Below are 16749 nucleotides of genomic sequence, written 5' to 3'. Positions count from 1 at the left end.
AGGACCTAACCTAGTAAATACGGTCGATTAGGAAGCAATTATAAGTGTAATTTTTGATTGTTCCAATCAAAAATGTGTGATAATGTGCACGGCTTTATTAGAAACGCACTTTTTCTTTGTTATGTGAAAACATTTTTTAGTGATTTCTTATAAAAAATATACAGATAAGCAAATTAAACATCGATATTGATGCGTCTCTATTTGTAACTTTGTTTTATTTTTAGTAAAATTAAATAAATTAATCTTTAATATTGTTCTGAGCACATCACAAAATAAGAGACATTATCAGCCATAAATTGAAGTTTTGGTCGATTCAGACAAGACTTTTCTCCACTCAGAAATTTGCTGTTTTTAAGATGACCAATGGATCTTGATTTAATCCATTGTTCTGAAATCTAAACTAGTTAAATAAGACAGAACTAAATATATATAGTAGTTATTGTATAAATTAAGTACATTTATAATTAGGACACGATGACAATTTTTAGATTACACCGATTTAACAATGGATTTCAAGCTAAAGCCCAATATTATAATGGTTTCGGTTTTAGTTTAGAAATCGTAAGCTATCGTTACGTCTCGTCTTTGTATTTAATAAATATTTTACAATTTAATATTACAATCTATAATTCATTTAGTATATATGTATGAAGAACTTCTTATTGTTTTATGGTACATATAGTTTATATGAAATACTTCACATAGTAATGTCTGTGGATCGTATTTGCAGTTTATAAATGGAACAATGGAGTTTATAAATGGAAATTTCAATCAAATACATTGGTTACCTTATATCCCTACTTTTACTTAAATTCATATAACAAAAAATCAGATGAATGTTTAGAATAAAGATATTCTATATATCAAAAATACGCTAATAATCAATATTAAGAATTAAATTCAACTTTTGGAAACCTCTCTATTACCTAAATTCTTATTCTAAATGTTTTATATCAGAGAAACTAAACAATATTTTTAGAAGGTTACTATTTATGAACTGATGTAAGACATAGAAATTTAGAAATCCTAGTATTATAATATACGTATAATAAAATAGGGTAATAACACAATTAAATATTTTCAATATTATGCAAAGAATTCCTTTCTTGACTACTAGTTAAAATAAAAAATTTATGGATTAGCTCTAGTCAAACAAATCTCCCTATTCAGTTGCTTAGCAAAAAGTTTTATGGAAAGTAAAAAAATATTTTCATTGATTATTTTTTATAAATACCAAGGCTTCGAACGGGAACTGAACTGAAATCCGAAAAAAGGCGGTATTTTTACAGGAGTAAAAACAAGAACCGAATTTTTATAAATAACCCGTAATGAAGAAATTGCTGATTTGAAGTCTTAATAAATAACTATTCTTTCAATAAGATTTTTTTTCTGATTTCAGACTGAATCTCTCAATAAAGCCATATCGTATTCTTGCTAAAAAAATTTGAAGGATGCCAAAAATAATAATATTCCCTCAAATGAAAATATGAATAATTTAATGAGCTTTTCCAAATTAGCATAGGAATTATTTCAAATATATTTGTATATAAGTAAAAATATATAATTTATTAATCGAGACTTTCGAAAAGTTTCAAAGTCGTATTTGATCGATTAAATCTTTTTTTCACAGGTACGCAAAATTTCGAAGAATTTGAATGAGATGTTTTTTTATAATTCTTGATCAAATTAAACTAATTTTTAGGTGATAATTGCTTGTTTGCCTTAAACGAAATTTAGATAACATTGTTTATTGATAAAATATAAAGAATTTTTTTTTAAGCTATTAAATTATGAATAATACGAATAATATGTTATGTACATTTTCAGAATCAAGTTATTTTTTTATAATTTTTATATTATTTTTCTTTTTAAGACTTCTGTGCATTCCCACTCGGATATCGGACCAACTAGAAAAAAAAGTATTTTGGTAAATAATAATACCGCATACGAAAATGAATCTGATCACGGCTCAACACATAGTTATGGTAAGTTTGATTTAAAAGATTAATACTGAACGATTAAGTATAACATATGAAACATGACTTTTTCTTAAATAATTTTTCAAAACCACATTTATCATTCAAAAATTCGAATACTAAATTATTAGTTTCAGTTAATTGAGGAAATAAAAAGTAAACACCTCCAATTATTTGATTCTTTGAAACATAATTACTTATATGTTTCGATTAAGATATGTATATATAATAACGTCTCTTCGTAAATAAGTGGAAAAATTCAGAGAAATTCGTAATTTGCACTGATTAGCTATTAGTAATTCAGACAATCCAAACGATTTGACAATCGTTCGTCGAGATACTCTGCATAATCTATAACAGAGTATAGATTATAATCTATAATCTGTCGTTGTTACCTGGATCAAAAGGATTGAGAATGGCATAGATTCTTCTATGTGACATTGAAGACTTTAAAATTTGTATTTATCGGTATTTTTAAAAAATTGAGTTACATGTTTTCCATAAAAAATGTAAAATAATTATATTCTTACTCTGAGTACTGGAGAAAGTGACTTTGAAGTGAGTTATTGATAAGCAAGGCTTTAATGTTATATATAAATTTGGAGAGGAAAATTGAGGAGTAAGAAATGATATGACGAATAAAGTTTTGCTTTAAATAAATATTAATATTTTAAATTAAAAGCAAAACAAAATAGACAAAATTTTATCATCTTTGAGATTTAATAAAACTATGGAAAAATAAAATTGTATATTAAAGTACAAAAATAAAACATTTAAAAGTCTATTTTTGATACGACAAAAACGTTTGGTATGTCAAAATAATTAATTTTTCTTCTTTATCAGAAAATGCGAACATTTATAAATGTTTAAAAATTAAACATTCTTCATACATATTTAAGAATTTTATAACTTGTTACTTGCTTCAAATGGTTTCAAACGAGTGATTATCACACTTTTGTTTGACACTTTGTCTATAAAATTCTATACAAAACATTGATAATCTGAAAAATTTGAATAAATTATCATTTAAAATTTGTTATAATGTTAAGGATACCCTAGTGAATTGTAGCATTCATTTAGGTAACATTTCTGCAAAACCAGTACGTAATAGATCTCATTCACATACTCCTAACCTTAAAAAATATATTTGTAAGCATTAATAACTAAATTACTATATATGTATATATAAAGATGATCTGTTTATGTGAGAAATGATTTTTAGCTCCGAAAAATAAAACTAAAGTTAAAACGATCGAGTCCATTTCTCACATGAAGGCAAATATAGATTGTCAAAGAAAAAGTCATCCAAAAAAAAGAATCCTACCAAAAAAATGTCTATATCTTATTACTATATATTCAAAGTTTAAGTCTTATACTAATTTTTAGTTCATTCAATATCTCTCAATTTAATTTTTACATTTGAATAAATTTAGAAAAATGTTTGGTCAGTTATTTAACACTCCTTATTAGTCTCAATATTTTTTTAAAACATTTTTTTCGGATGACTTTTCCAGCATTGATACTTTATTGATACTTTATTAGCTTGCGAATATTTTTACGGCAAGACCTTTCCAACTGTTATGCACCGCATTCCTGAATTGTGCGCAGTAGATCAGTTTTACGATAAAAGGACTTAAAATTATTAGAATGTATGAATGTTAATCTTTGAAAGTATTCTAACAGCTACAGTGTATCCGAATTCTAATATTTGGATCAAAATTTAAATGTTTGAACACCATACATCTTGAAATCTCAATAACTTGAATAATAGGGCGTTTTTAACTTGAATAAATAGGAATAATCTATGTTTTTATTGAAAAGAGCAGCAAGTAGCTCAGGGTCGATTATAGGAAAACAGCGCTTGATGGGCGATAAACCCTTGGAAAAAAAATACTAGCAAGATAATAAGGTGTTTGTTTATTAATCAACATTTTTTAGATATTTTTCGTTTAATATTTCATATTAACAATTATCAAATCTCAAAATAAAGTTTATTATTTTATTGTATTTTAAAACAAATAAATAAAATCGTGGAAAAGTTTAAATTCCATTCAAATTAAATCAGATGACTTCTGATAGATTATATTTTCTGTTGTCGCATATGGAATATTTAACCTGTGACACCTATAGTTACGTCTTTACGGTCACACCTCTGTTAAATGCTATTGCCCAATTTGGTTTTATTGAACTAATTGGGCAATTGTAATTGCCTCGTTTCATTCATTAATGAATTTTAAATGCGCAAAAAAAAAAATGAAAAAAAAAATATTTATTGCTTTAGGGGTTTTGCCCATTTTAAATAGATATTCTTGTTATAACAATTGGTTTTTTTTATATACACCTATTTAGTTTCTTCCATACTAGTCTTTAACTTGCGTATGTTTTGTAGTCACTTGACGGTTTAATTAAAAACTTTGCTTTATCTAGAATTACTAATTTGTGTATAGATCGATACTGTGAATTTAAATATCGCAGTGGTTTTAGCAGTGGTTTCCCAATTTAAAAATTCAAGAACTATCTCATAGTAATATAAAATCGTACACCTGATAACAATTCAATTTCACTGTTCTTACTGATAAGCAATAAGACAACATAATCAATTGGCTTGTAAGACATCAGACTACATGGGATTCTTGAAAAATGTGTTATCAGTTCTTAATAATAATGGAAAAATATTACCACTCTACTTAATCTAAATTTTATGTTAATTTTTTTAACTGCTTTATGGAAAATTTTTAATTTCAGCTTGTATTTTTTAACAAATAAAATAGTTCTCAGTACCATAGAATAGATGATCAGAAGATTACTACATATTTTATATTAATTATGTAGTTATAATAACTACATAAATAATATATGATATACTATTCACATAAATATGGTAGTGCTAGTGGATTTCAATATATTCCTATAATTCTAATGAATTATTTATTTTTAGGTTGTGCTACGCCTAAGAGCGAATCTATAGGCCCATTGCTGTTCCCTATGACTTCTGCTTGACGTTGTATTTCCTCCTATGAATCCTTTTTCTAAGGGATTTTTATGATAAATGTCTTTTTCATTCAACACACCCAGAACAATATACTTTAACCACATACTAATTAAATTGAACTGATAATTTTAGAAAAATTAGAAAAATGTTAGCTCATGTGATAAAGAAGATATGAATGATGCGTTGAGTTAGAATATTTTGATCTGAGAGTTAGTTTAAATCAAATAAATTATTTTACTGAGTGCAGCTAATTCTACCAATTTTCTTTATATTAAAATTTTGTGATGGTTCCGAAAACTGTTTTTGATAGTCTTTCAACGTTCTCTTAAAAAAAGGAATCCAAGTATTGTCGCTCAGATCCTTGGCAATACACAATAGATGAGAGCTCAATAATACTTACTCTTGCTCTTGGTAGATGTCACAAAGATTCTCAGTATGCTTGTCTATTACGCAATGACTTAATACAAAGATATAATATTGCCGATTTCATCTATATTTAAATCAATGAGTTTTCAAGTTATAGTTGGGTTAATAGTGGTCAGAATTGTCTCTTTCTCCTACCTCATTTGCTTTGTTTAGAGAAAACAAAAGTGTGTCATACAGTTACAGACTTTGATTGCTATTTAAATACCTATAGGAGAACTATATCCATTGTGTTGTGCTTGTACAAACAAGTTTATCTGTTATATAGTAACTCTGGTAGTCCCTATGTCCTGGTGTCATGATGGATACGTTCCTGTTTCTGCTAACATTGTTTAAGGATGTAATACAAGATAAGGACGTCTTAAGTTTTGATATACAGTGATTGTGACACTTTCATAACTGCTTGGCTATAAGTAAAGAATCTTATAATAGTTTGTTTTGTGGATCTTTCCAATTTATTTTGATATATTGCGTGAAAAGTGAAATAGAAAATTTAGAATATCACACAACTTTAGCTGGATTTGGAATTTAATGTATATTATATTTTTTTTATTAAGACTACTTGAGATGATTATTAACATTTGGTATAAATTTCTTACTTTTCAAATATTTTATACTCGTAAGTGGTTGATATCGAGAAAACATATGAATTTATTTGAAACTTTGTGTAAGATATGATAGATAGATATAGATATGTCTACAGTTGTTTTCAGCAGGTTCTCCTGTAATTACTTGACATAATAGCTGATTCCTCATCTGTGATGCCCTTAGATTTCAACTTAGTTATATGCATTTATTGTACAAGCAAGCTCTGATCAGAGTTTACTTTTATATCAATGTGCAAATATCTCAATAACTCTGCTTATATAATTTTTATCCGATAATAATAATTATGATAAATAAGTATTATAATAAATAATTATTGCAATAAATAATTGTTATAACAAAAAGTTATGTTAATAAATAATTATTATAATAAATAATTATTTATTCACTTTAACTAATTTTCCAATAGAACCTGGCGTTCCACAAGGCAGTGTTCGTGGCCCTATCTTGTATGTACTTTATGCATCCCAATATCCCAATAAGTAATTCAGTTGTCACCACAACGTTTGCCGATAATATGGCAATTTTATACTGAAACAAAAACATTATTTCGGGTGCAGAAATGGTTGTCAAAATGACGAATTAAAATTAATTAATTAAATTGTAGATAAGTCATTTTTACCTTAAAGCGGAGTATATCTCCAACAATTTTATTAAATAACATTCCACTACCACATGCAGATAATATGACGTACTTAGCTACTCAACTAGACAGGCGACTTACTTGGTGCAAGCATACCGGAGCCAAAAAAATAATACCAATGAAGCTCCAAACCTCTAAGCTGCACTGGCTATTAATGAGCCATATCCTGCCTGTGCGTAGAATATAAAGTACTCTTGAGTCAAAAATACTGAGAACAATCACTGATGCCCCATAGAATATTAGGTATGAAAGTATCTAACGAGATCTACAAACTTCCCTAGTTAAAGCATGAACATGTTAACCACTTACCTAGGAATCTCGCATTTCTATCCACTACTTCCAGTCTAAAAGCCGTTGCCTGTCTAGCCATTATTTATAATAGCTTCAAGTAAAATCCTATTCTTCTTTTTAGTAATCTGAAAAAGTTGATTCCAAAGAATTTGATCCATTGATTTAAAAGTGAGGTTTTCTTTTCCTATTTTATAAAAATTGTTAAAATAAAAATTGTGATATCTAATTAGTGATAAAATTTTAAAACTTATTGTTAGTTTCATTGTTAGAGAAGATACAATAAATAAATGTTTATTTGTTAAAAAAAAAAAATTTAAGTAAACAATTTTTAATAAAGTATAAGTCTTTAGGCGAGAAATATTTAATACATCGATTTTTCGATTTTTCCATTGCAATATTACAATAATGTATTCTCTGAATATATGGTATGTGGTATATTTGTACCATACAATAGAATAAAGATGTTTGTGATTAGTTTTTGATTAAAAATTTGTTATTTTAGGGTTTAAATACAGTAGAATGACTACATTCTACACTCGAAAGCTATTGGAATATTCATTAATCTACTTGTTTTTTCAATTTACTTCTCAAAGCGTCAGGTTCTTAACAGAAATTTTAAATAAATTGAGATATCGGCGTTAGCTGTTGCTCAGTACCAACTTTTCCAAATATTTGCTGATTAACTTTTTAAATATTTTATGATATTATTATTATTATTTGTGAATTTTTAAAGCACATTTCTTAGTCTGGTTTATCAATTAGCAGTTGAGGTAAGGGAAGTGTATATGCACTGCCTGCCTGTTCATCAAACAATGACGCTATTTAATTTGCGGTATTATTGGTCGTGATGTTTATATTGTAATTAGATATCAAACGCGTCAAAACACTCGAGTTACGTTTATTGGAATATTTTTAAAGGTTATTGGTGCACTTGAATAGAAACTAGTAAAATAATAATAAATAAAAATGACAAATACGACACGAATTATTAAGATGTTTCACTTTACTTTCAGATAACAATAGGCCATACAGAATATCGGCACTAGACAGTTTAAATGCAAAAATCAACCAGCACAATTTACAGCAGCAATCCTCGAATGGTACCAATAACTTGGAAGAGTCATGGCTTTACACTTTCTGTTTGAAATGTAGAGGCGAAGAGCACACACAGGCATGGGAACCACCACACTGGCAAAAGGTGTGCCCGTATCCATTGTGTCCATCATTTAGACAGTTTGCTAGAATTATGGTTCTAATATTAATCGGTGGGTTTAGACAATATAATTCCGCAATTGTTATTATTGTATGTATGTTAATTTCTTTTTTTTTTTTTTTGGATTACTAGGTGTCTTAATTTGGGTAACAGCTTTTGTGATCATTGGAGAGTCAGCTGCGCCTGGCGGGCAACTTTTTGGTTTAGTGGTGCTTACTGTTGCAGCTAATTTCGGTGGATATTTGATATCACTGACAACATTACCTCGCCTTATTGGTATGCTAATGGTTGGCATACTATTTCAAGTAAGTTGACAATTTAAATAATTTGAGGTTCGAACCATATTCCATCAATTCAGTCTAACAGACATATTTTAGTGCTGCTGATTTTATATGAAATGGAACATTACAAATTATAATATTTATATAGGTTGAAAAGAAAAACTCATTAAAGAAGACATGCTTTCTGGACATACGTATCAGGAATCAGGGATAAAATTAGAATAGGATTCATTTTGTTATTTTTAAAATTTTTGTTTTTTTTATGTACTATATAGATAAACAATTTCAGTCATCCATTTATTAACTTAATTGTTAATTCAAATACTAAGGCTTGAATCAAATATAATGATTTTAATAATGTCATAAGTATCCGTCCTTGTTTTGACGTGAATTCGAAATAAGCAGAACTTCTTAAAATAGGCCATCTACTACATTGTGATATACAGACAAATTTTAATGACGTTTAGAAGAACAGAAGCGGAGTTATTGTATATATAAGGTCTACCCACCTAGTTGATAAATACCCGGCCTAAGTAATAAAAACGCATTATATTTTGGAAAATAAAATGTTTGTCCTTTTAGCTCGACATTTGGATAGCTTTTAAATAATATGATTTATGAAGTCCTTCAAAATTCACCCCAGTTTCCCATTCCCCTTCATGATTTGATGCAAATCATTTCCCCTGAAGCCATCTTTTCAAGTTTGGAAACAGGTAATCAGGTAGTCACTAGGAGCCAAATCTGAAGAATACGTTAGGTGAGGAAACAATTCGTACCATAATTCATTTCATTTTGGCATGGTTTTCATAATGTTTGAACGAGTGCGTTATCCTGCAAAAATAAAATTTTTTTCTCCGACAAAAGTGGTCGTTTTTTCTTGATTCAATCGATTCTCATTCAATCATTCCAATAATATCCAATAGTAGTCTAATGTTATTGTTTTTCCTTTTTCCAAAAAGTCTATGAAACTCATTTCACTTGAATCTCAAAATACGGAAGCCGAAACTTTTCCAGCCGACTGTTAAGTTTGTGGTCGCTTGGGAGCAATACCCCCGGGTTCTACTCATTCTCTAGCTTGATGTGTTGTTTTTGCTCAGGTATGAAGTAATGGATTACAACATCATAATATTGGTCTCAATAAATTGTCTACAAAAAGGTCCTTATAGTTTTGCCAAAATCCGTATGCAATCTGCTAATCACAATAAGTGATAACTTGATATGATAAGTCGTAGACTTATATCAAATATTTAGTTGAATATTTTAGTTGAATATTGTTTATTTTAATCTTCCAAATTTTTTATTTATTGCTTTTGTTTGTCAGCATCTGATTTTATCGTCTGGGATCTATATAAATTTTACCTTTGACCTCGAGCGCAACGTCTTACTTGTTAGTTTCAACTTTGACATGATGAAGTTAATTGCACTTAATTGCTTATAATTATCTTACTTATTTTTTTTTTTTATCTTGTTAATTAATATATTTTATTTTCAGAATGTTGGCTGGGTAAATTTAGATGGTGACTTCGGACGCGTAACAGCGCACTTGCGTAAATTTGCGTTAACAATTATACTTGTTCGAGCTGGCCTCGAAATGGAGCCGAAGGCATTTAAAAAGGTCTACAAGACCATACTAAAATTGGGTATCGTTCCCTGGGCAGTGGAATGTTGCGTTGTTGCAGTAATGACACATTTCTTGTTGGATTTGCCGTGGGTTTGGGCCTTTTTGATGGGTTCTATTATCGCTGCTGTCTCGCCGGCTGTTGTTGTACCGTGTTTATTTCGTTTGCGTACGAAAGGTTACGGTGTGGCTAAAGGCATACCTACTCTGATTATTGCTGTTGCTGGTATCGATGATGCATTATCAGTAGCCATATTTGGTATCATAAGCAGTGTGATGTTTTCTGACCGTGGTATTGGTTATCAAATTTCCCAAGCACCTGTATGTATTTTGGGTGGTTTAGGGTTTGGTGTTATTTGGGGCTACATGTCACGTTTTTTCCCCGAGAAAGGCGATCCCTACGTAGTACCACTACGTACAATTTTACTGTTTACTGGCGGACTGATGGCAATTTATGGTAGCGAGGAAATCGGTTATGAAGGTGCTGGCCCATTGGCTGTTGTATTCTCAGCATTTGTTTCAAATTTGTTTTGGTGTAAACAAGGTTGGGACGTTGAAGATAATCCAGTATCGACTGCATTTGAAATATTTTGGATGATATTCGAACCAATATTGTTCGGCATTACTGGTGCTACTGTTAAGGTAATATATATTCTACACTCACGACTTGAACGTTGACAACAATATTGATTCACAATAATTTTTTTTTATAGATTAGCGCATTAGAGCCTGACATTGTTTATGTTGGTTGTGGATGCATAGCTGCCGGTGCTATATTACGTATTTTTTCAACAGCCGGTATTGCTTTTGGTGATCGCCTCAATGTAAAAGAGAAATTCTTTGTTGCTTTGTCGTGGATGTCTAAAGCAACTGTACAGGCAGCACTTGGTCCGGTTGCTATGAGAAACTTAACTGATGCATCAAGTGATGCGGATAGACGATATGCTTACATAGTGCAAACACTAGCAATATTAAGTATTGTGTTGACAGCTCCCCTAGGTGCTATCTTGATTTCTATCACTGGCACTAAACTACTGACGAAGACCAAACAACCTCAAATTCTTGAAGGTCAACTAATATATTATTGTTTCGTTAATTTGTTTTATACTCATATTTTGATGTTTTCATTGTAGGCTGGCGCAGGAGTCATCGTCCATCGATTCGTGATATCAGTATTATTGATGAAGAAGAAGAACGCGAAGATCCCGAAATACCTGAAGATAAAACTACTGTTGACAACACACAAACAAACGCAAATATTGCCAATATTAGCTGTACGAGCTACAATAAATGATTTTCTATTTGTTAAGTTTAACATAGCCAACATAGCGACATTGCCATCAGACAGACCTAGTGCAGACCCTGCCATCATACAGTCTGTTAAAAAAGTCGTCTTATTTCATAAACATTGTGCGAAATATTTTAAGTGTTGGCCATTCATTTGATCCCTGCTCAGCTAAACTTGATTTTGTTGAGTTGTTGAATTTTAAGCTCTTATTATTCAAAGTTTATTTATATAAGTTAATTAAATAACAATTATTCCTTTATGTGTACATACGTGTGCAGTATGAACGGCAACTAGCAAAAACTGAGACCTTACACATTTAAGTACTTGCGGCGAGTTTATAATGCAGAGTAAAATACTTAAAAATGAATAAAATAAAAATATAAATGCTTAAAAAAAAACATGAACTTTGCTTTTTACTGATGTATTTTTATATCCAAATCCTTTATATGAAATTGCTTTTTTATATTTTTCATATAAAAATCTAAAACAGTCCACAAATATAATCAGTTCCATTAGACAACCTCAGTGCGTATAAACCATGAAGCAAAAATAATATTTCTAACAGTTTTCGAATGGATTTTCTGTTGTACTTGGTGGATTGATCATTACCTGACTTCACAACAGTGGACAGAGTCACAACAAAATCAATTATATTGTATATATACAATTATATATACAATTATATTTTTAAACGACAGCAATAAAGGTTTCTACTTCGTCAAATGTTTGGTTTGCTTTTTGCAAATAATTGAAATAATGCACCTATGTGATTTCTTATAAAATGGAAAAAATTGAATATCGTTCAGTAATAAATTTCCTTCATTCGAAAAGAAAGCACAATAAACCAATCAAATTGGAAATGGATTCTGTTAACGGCGGCTGTTAACTTTCACTATTGGTAACAACAATAATATATTGGAAAGCTGAATTTAAGCGTTATCGTATAAGTGTTTTCATCCGGATCGTACGTCCGGGTCGTCCAAAAGAGGTCACAACTGAAAAACATAGAAAAAATCCACGTTATTGTGTTGGATGATCTAAAAATTAAATTGCGTAAAAGCGGAGATGACAAACATATCATATGAACGTATATCAAATATTTTACATGAACATTTGAGTATGAAGAAATTTTCGGTAAGATGGGTGCCGCAAATCTTACTAAAAATCAAAGACCAAAAATGACAACGACTTCGTCATTCAAAACATTATTTGGAAATGTTTATGTACAATCTAGCTGATTTTGAGCGCCGAATAGTGACAATTGATAAAATATGAATCCATTACTTCATACCTGAGGGACAAAAAAACAACAAGTTAGAGAGTGAGTAGAACCCAGTAGCAGTGCTCCCAAACGACCACGAACTCAACAGTCGGCTGGAAAAGTTTTAGCTTCTGTATTTTGGGATTGAAATGAAATAAGTTTCATAGACTGTTTGGAAAGAGAAAAAACAATAACATCAGACTACTATTGCATATTATTGGAATGATTAAATGAGGATCGATTGAATCAAGAAAAAACGATCACTTTTGTCGAAGAAAAAATTTTATTTTTGCAGGATAACGCACTCGCTCAAACATTATGAAAACCATGCCAAAATGAAATGAATTATGGTACGAATTGTTTCCGCACCTAACGTATTCTTCAGATTTGGCTCCTAGTGACTACCTGATTACCTGTTTCGAAACTTGAAAAGATGGTTTCAGATAAAAATATTTACATCAAATCATGAAGGGTAATATGAAACTGAGATATATCTTCAAGAACTTCACATCATATTATTTTAAAGCTATACAAATGTTGAAAGATCAGTGAACTCGGTGTTTCGAGCTTAAAGGGGTCCTACATTTTTGTAGTAGATTTAGTTGACAATAATATTTTTTATAATATAGCGAATCAAATTACATTGTATTTTTCAAGTCATATAAAACAGTTGTTACTTTTCGTGTAATTTTGCTACTAAATTGTACTAAAAGTAAATCTCGATTAAAAAAATTAACACAGATGTAACACAGAGTGGCATGACTTTGTGAGGTTTTAAGTATTTGCACCTTCGCTAAAAAATTTGTTACAACAGTCGGTGTAAATAAAGTCATCATGTCAACATAATCATGGGTGGCTACATAAGTGGATTTCGGAAAATTGCATACCATTAGCATGGCATATCGACCATGCAAAATGCTTTAGACTCCGCTATATCAACAAGTTGGGAGGTGATTGTAGACACCATTGTATGGTTAAACAAAGTGTGGAACATGGAATCTTGAATTGAATTGTTAGTTCGTCATTGCTTTGTGAGATGATGCAGAACCTTATTTACGTGTATTCTTTTTCTTTTACCCCAAAATATTTGAGTTCCTATAGCTTCAGGGCATCTATCTTGCACATAATTATGTCAATTGTGAGCCATCGTGTGTTATGTCCACTTTTAATATAGTACTGGTGATAACAGATTAACCCATAAAATTAGAAGACTACCTTAAAGTTGTTATATCCCTGTTGCCGAAAATGAAACGCATAAAGAAGTTCTTTTTATTCACTTTCATAATATTTATATATTTTATTTATAAGTATTTGTATTTTTCGTTTCTGATAATAATTTTCCATATTCTTAAAGGTATTTTCACATACATTTATATTTCGTTTTAAGTTTAATTTTTGTTTAAGAATTTAGTAAGTAATTAAAAAATTTAGTAAAAAATTTAAATAAAACTATTTCCCAAGTAAAAGAGTAGAAGTAAGATTTAATTAGATATGAAATTTATAAGAAAATTGCTTGCATTTACTTATAATAGAAGAGCAGGTTTCTAGCTACTTAATTTAAAACTAATTAATGTTTTAATTAATTTATTACTGAATTAAACAAAAAAAGCAAATAGTTGAATTCTTAAAATTTAATAAATTATTGCTTAACAAATTAATATGTGTGAGCAGATTTTCATAGGACAGACAATTTTCAAGTTAGAAGTTGAGCTGCTGAGTTTCCATTTTGGGTTGCCAAAATTTAATTTTTTTTTATGCTGAAATATAATTTTCTTCATTTTTATTTGCTCAGCTACTTATTTCAATAATTTCAATTGTTTTATTATATGCAACTTCTTGAGCAGCGCCAAATTCTTTCTACAGGTGATTATTTTATAATTTATATTTAAATATAGTATAATTATCTTAATATTTATTCCGTATGTTATAAACTTCAAACTACGCACACATATAAAAGAGACAAAATATTTATTTTTTTATATATTTATTAAATTATTTTTGTCACATACCCTTCACACAACTATACACTACAATTTATTAGGTTCATCCAGATATTTGTAACTCTGCAAAATTAACGTTGCCTAACACATAAACTATACATCGAAATGTGATAATCGTCTATCTGTGTATCTATTTTAAACTAGTTTTTGGATTAATCGAATAAAATATTGCACATTGAACCTTTTATGACTCTAATCAAGAGACATACGACAGCAGATGGTTGCAATTGGAAAAGGAAGTTAAAAAAAACTATTAGATTGCAATGCCAATGAAAATGGCTTACCTCATAATTCTCACTGCAAAAGTTGTGGAAATCTGCAGAAAAAAGAAACCATTAAACACTTTCTCTGTGAATGCCCGATTTTAGCGTTCAAAAGAAATAGATTTTTAGGAAGGTATTTCTTTGACAGCTCATGAGACTATTCATAGATAGAGATAAAAGATCTATTAAATTATCTAAATTCCCGGGTTGGATTTAGTACATATTTTTTTATCTGCGGGGTTATTGGAGAAATGTGGTAGCAAAACGACGAAAAATCGTTAATCGAGGTACATGGAAAGTTATGTCAATACCCAGAGTTGGTAAGATAATGGCATTGTACTATGAAAATGTATACCATAGGTCTTTCTAAAATAATCTCCTTCTTTAATTGTGCTTGTTAGTTTCAAAACTTAGAGCCTTATATCCCATGAAAGAGAAAGTTCTGTCGCTACAAAAATCACCCTGTCTTGTGTAAGGTTATTAGATTTCTAAAGCATTATATTATTCTATATATTCTTTAGTCTTAGTGTGAAATAATTCAAAGTCGTGTCTTAATCTGTTTGTCTTTTATTTTTTTTTTGTTCCTACGTCTCTTTTGATGAAATCTACTTTTCGAGTTACTTTAAATAGTCGAGCATAGATTTAAAAAACATATTACAAATTGTCCATATTGGACGAGATGTTTTAAGTAGCTATTGTACAGTTTTTCAAATTTATTAATTTAGTGTTCTATGAAAATGTAGTGATTTTCCGCTTTATGAAGACAACCGGACAGTCTAGTTCTAAACAGAACTTTTAGTCAGTGCTATTAAAGCAAGTAGCACTTGTACAAAATAATGTTAAAAAGAGTTTATAACTGCAATTGTGTACCTATGGCACACAAACTGCTTTAGTGAAATTTTCTTTGACACTACCGGTACCCTACATCTCTACAGTTCCCAAATTTCCAATTCCACAGCGATGGTGGCAGATGACCACAGCGATGGCACTTGTGATTAAATATGTAAAGACTTACTACGATCTGGGGAAATCAAAATTAAAACAAAAAAAAATTTTAGCACTCAATAAGCGTTTTAAAAAGGTTGGCCATCTCTGTCTTCTAGACTAAAACAGACCAATACTGTCTTAAAATGGATTGAATTTCATGTCCAACGTGAAATTTAAAATTATGGTGGCAGAAATTGATCAAATAAATAGTTATTAATAGATTTGTAGTAAAAGTATATGTGAGAAGGGTATTGAAGCTCTGGCAAAGCCAAAACTAACTTTATCTAATTTTAAATTCTAATATTCCTTTTCGTTTCAATTACTCAACATTTGTAGTTATGCTCAGTTTAAATTTTTTCATCTTAGTTATTTAAATTATTTTTGTTTTATTTTTTTTTTAAATATTAAATAAATAAATTTTAATTTTCAATATATTTCTTTCTTGTGATATGCAAACAAGACGAAACCTTTTAACAAGATTTTCGTTTGAAATTAGTATAACAAATAAATGTAAAATAAACTAAAAAAATATTTAAAAATGAAAAATAATAAAACAAATTAAATATATAAATGTATTAATAATTTCAACAATAAATAAAAAGTGCATAATGAACTTTCCATTATGAGTTTAGCAACAAATGTGATTTCAACAATTAATTTCGTTTCAGTCTTTCCAAAAGTTTTACTTAAATATTTAAAATTGTCGTAACTCAATTTAAATTAAATATGAAATATAATTTAACATCAATTGCTTTCTTTTTAAGATACATATTTCTATTTATTTATACATTCAGATTATTATTAAATTTTTTCACTAATTTTAGTTTCGTGTTTTGTGTAAATTCTTCATTTTTGTATATCTTAATTAATATTTAAATAATTATTATTTCATTATATTATTTTGCTA

General features: G+C 29.2%; 1 protein-coding gene across 2 annotated transcripts in view; it reads left to right on the top strand.

Annotated features, from left to right (window-relative positions):
- Nucleotides 1–11714, top strand: part of LOC119688035 (sodium/hydrogen exchanger 9B2) — a 53371-nt gene extending 41657 nt beyond the window's left edge. For both annotated transcript variants that reach the window (XM_038102657.1, XM_038102656.1), the window contains exons 3-8: nucleotides 1874–1985; nucleotides 7945–8196; nucleotides 8277–8449; nucleotides 9918–10685; nucleotides 10757–11111; nucleotides 11177–11714. In XM_038102657.1, coding sequence (XP_037958585.1) covers nucleotides 1874–1985; nucleotides 7945–8196; nucleotides 8277–8449; nucleotides 9918–10685; nucleotides 10757–11111; nucleotides 11177–11337 — 1821 coding nt within the window. In that variant the 3' untranslated portion in view covers nucleotides 11338–11714. The remainder of the gene's footprint in view (nucleotides 1–1873; nucleotides 1986–7944; nucleotides 8197–8276; nucleotides 8450–9917; nucleotides 10686–10756; nucleotides 11112–11176) is intronic.
- The last annotated feature ends 5035 nt before the right edge of the window (nucleotides 11715–16749 follow it).

This window comes from Teleopsis dalmanni, chromosome X (assembly GCF_002237135.1).
Source record: "Teleopsis dalmanni isolate 2A chromosome X, ASM223713v2, whole genome shotgun sequence".
NCBI lineage: Eukaryota > Metazoa > Arthropoda > Insecta > Diptera > Diopsidae > Teleopsis > Teleopsis dalmanni.
Note: the sequence above shows the minus strand (reverse complement) of the source record. Positions and strands in the feature narration are given on the sequence as shown.